Consider the following 3,020-nt stretch of genomic DNA (forward strand, 5'->3'; position numbering starts at 1 on the left):
GCACATATCATGGCCAAAGATTCCAGGTATGAGCCACAGATGGACAAAACCTTTATTTCAGCTGCTCTTTCCCTACAGCTCTACAAGACTGGGTGGAGGGAGAGGCACGTGCTACTCAAAGTAGACCCCATGCACTGTGGCCACAGCGAAGAGGGAGGCATTGGAGAAGGTGGCAGAGGCAAAGCTGTCAGTGTCAGGGTCCCATAGTGCCCGGCTGGCCACCAACAGGCTCTGCTGGCCCTGCTGGCCCAGCACCACATGGCAGATCAGCTTGTAGCGGGGTGGCACCACCTCCTTGGCCCGGCTCTGCAGCAGCTCAACCACGCTCTGGGCTAGTGGGGCACTGCCCTGAGGGCTGTAGACAGTGGTCCCCAGGGCACTGGCCAGGGCCCCCTCCAGCACCCGCTGCACCTGCCCCGCGTTGAACTTGCAGCCTTCGTCTGGCCCCATCCTGTAAGTGTTTTTGAGGCGGGTCTTGAGGATGGGCTGGAACAGGGGGAGCCCAGAGAAGCTAACACGTCTGTGGAACATCCAAGGGCCAACGGAGGGGCGCCTGCTCCCTGGGACCACCCCGAATGAGCTGCGGCGGCTGAGGACGGAGTTGCGGCGGGAGAGCTGGAGTGGTGGTTTGCCTTCCTCGGAGCCCCGAGCTGGGGGCTGGGAGCCACGGCGTGTGGCATGGAGTGGAGAGGCTTCAGTGTTGTCTGCAGCCATCACCTGGGCTGGCAGGGCCATCTCTGGGCAAGGCTGCTCAGCCATATGAGTGGCCTGGAAAGGAGATGATGCTCTGAGTGTCAGGGGGAGGCAGGTGTCCCATAGCCTCTCTGCCATCCTACTGCCTCTCTGCTTCACTTCTCCCCGCACTCTGCAAATCTCACACCTCCTGGCACATGAGTCCCTGTAGGGCAAGATGCAGAGAGGCTGGGAGGTCCATAGCAGCTGCCTTCCCATCTCCACACCTCCATGCCCGTCAGATTCGGCCAGCTGGGGCTGATTCAGCACAGCCATGAACGGTCCACCCAGCCCTCTGCTTTTCCTCCTGGCACAGGTGAGCAGCTCCTTCCCCAGCTCTCCTGTCTGCATCTGATCCCACACTTACCCTTAGCCCTACTCCTCACCTGCTGGAGTAAACCCAGGGGACTTGCCTCTGGTCGATGTTGCTGCCCAGGACCAACCTTTATCTTGCAAGTTGCTGAGAGTAGGGCCAAACCTGTTGTGCTCCTGGAACAAACCTGTTGTGCTCCTGGGTCATGAAGTGTTGCTATGTGACACTGTAGCTCTCCAGGGCTGCTCTGGGGTGCGGCTTCTGTAACTCCTTGTTTCCTGGTCCCTGGACAGCCCTGTCCCACTTTGCTCCTGCCCTCTTTGCATTTTCAGCTGTGCTAGCACAGGGACAGGCATGTGCTCTCCAACTTCAGCTCTCCTTGCCAGCCCTGAAAAATTTTGGCTGGTGTTGGATGCGCAAGAAAAGACAGGGGGTGGAAAATAGCCACTGTGATCACCACTTTGAGCCCCAACTATGGGATGCACTGGGGCCGGGACCTCCAACAGCTTGATTTTACCCAAAGATTTGCATCCTTCGGGTGCCTATCCCCCATGGCACCAAAGGAGAATGTGTGGGTGAGTGGTCACACATTGAATCATAGAATCACAGAATGGGCTGTGTTGGAAGGGGCCTTAAAGATCATCTCATCCCAACTTCAGTGCCATGGGCAAGGATGCCACCCACGAGACCAGGTTGCTCAGGGCCCCATCCAATCTGGCCTTGTACAGTTCCAGGGATGGGAAGGAGCCCAGCCCTGCCACGTGTCAGGGACTCTGCTGCTGTAATGTCTGGGGGCAGGTCGCTGGGGGCTCCCGACCCTGAGCAGGGTTTCTCTCCACCAGCAGAGCCCATCCCAGCTGGTACGCCACGGCTGCTCCATCAATGTGCCTTTGTCTGGCCTGGCTGCTGAGCTATTTGAGGAAAGTGGAGACGGCTTTTGTGTTTCTATCTCCTGTCAGAGGTATTTATAGCCTGCCGCTGACTAGCGCTGCCAAGCACACTGCCAGCTGGACCCTGCTCCCTTGGGGTACTGCCGTCAGCTCCAGGCCCCTCTCCTGCCTCTCCCTCACACCACCTGCTGACAAAGGTGGATTCCTCCATGGGCAATTCCTCTCCTTGGGCTGCTTGGGGCCAGCCAGACTTGGAAGGAAGGGAACAGGCAATCCCCTGGCATGGCACTCAGTTTGGCTTACGTAAGCAACCTGATCTAGTGGATGGCATCCCTGCCCGTGGCAGGGGGGTTGAAACTAGATGGGTGGTCCCTTCCAATCCAAGCCTTTCTATGAGACTGGTGATGCTTTTTTCTGCCTGTGATCGATCCCTTGTGTCCTAAGCAGACATGAGAGCTGCAGGGCTCTGGCCATGAACATCACAGGAGAGAAGGCTTTTGCCATTTCGGGGAGCAGATCTCCTTGCTGGGCTCCAGTGCTGGTGCTGGCGGCCCAGCCATGCTCAGCGGCTTTCCATGGAGGCTCTGCAGGTGGAGGCGATCTCTGTGCGTTTAACCTGCGCCTGTGCTGCCTCTTCCAAAACCCCAGCTGCCTGCCTCCCTTCACCCCCATCCGCCCCATCCACAGGCTCCTCGTGCACCAAACCCACCGTCTGGGAGGGGCAGGTCCCCGTGCCAGGCGTGCCAGAGCCGTACCACGAAACACGGCAGGGAATTCCACTCAGAGCAAGCCGCAGCCCTGCTCTCCCCATCCGGTAAATGCCACGCAGAGCTGGCACGGGTGGGCTCTCGCTGTCCCCTCGCTCCCCCCCCCCCCCCCCCCCCCGGCAGCCCAGCCTCCCATCCCCGCCGCTGCCTGCCAAGGTTTCCCTAGCGATGGGCCGTGTCATACAAACGCCACGTGTTGGCTTCCTCCCCGCGGCCTCCCCGGGCCGGCCGGGACAGACCAGCCTCCCTCCAGCCTTCCTCCAGCTCCCAGCGCCTCCTTCCGCCGCCCTCCCTCCGTTCCTCCCTCCCTCCCTCCCC

The 3,020-nt window shown here is 60.2% G+C and overlaps 1 protein-coding gene across 1 annotated transcript; it reads right to left on the minus strand.

The window, feature by feature from the left end:
• Window positions 1–111: 111 nt before the first annotated feature.
• TCTEX1D4 (Tctex1 domain containing 4) lies at window positions 112–759 on the minus strand. Its single transcript, XM_027649251.1, has one exon. The coding sequence runs from the start codon at window positions 757–759 to the stop codon at window positions 112–114; it is 648 nt and encodes a 215-aa protein (XP_027505052.1).
• Window positions 760–3,020: the final 2,261 nt, after the last annotated feature.

Source organism: Corapipo altera, unplaced genomic scaffold (assembly GCF_003945725.1).
Source record: "Corapipo altera isolate COAL_440 unplaced genomic scaffold, ASM394572v1 112, whole genome shotgun sequence".
Taxonomy (NCBI): domain Eukaryota; kingdom Metazoa; phylum Chordata; class Aves; order Passeriformes; family Pipridae; genus Corapipo; species Corapipo altera.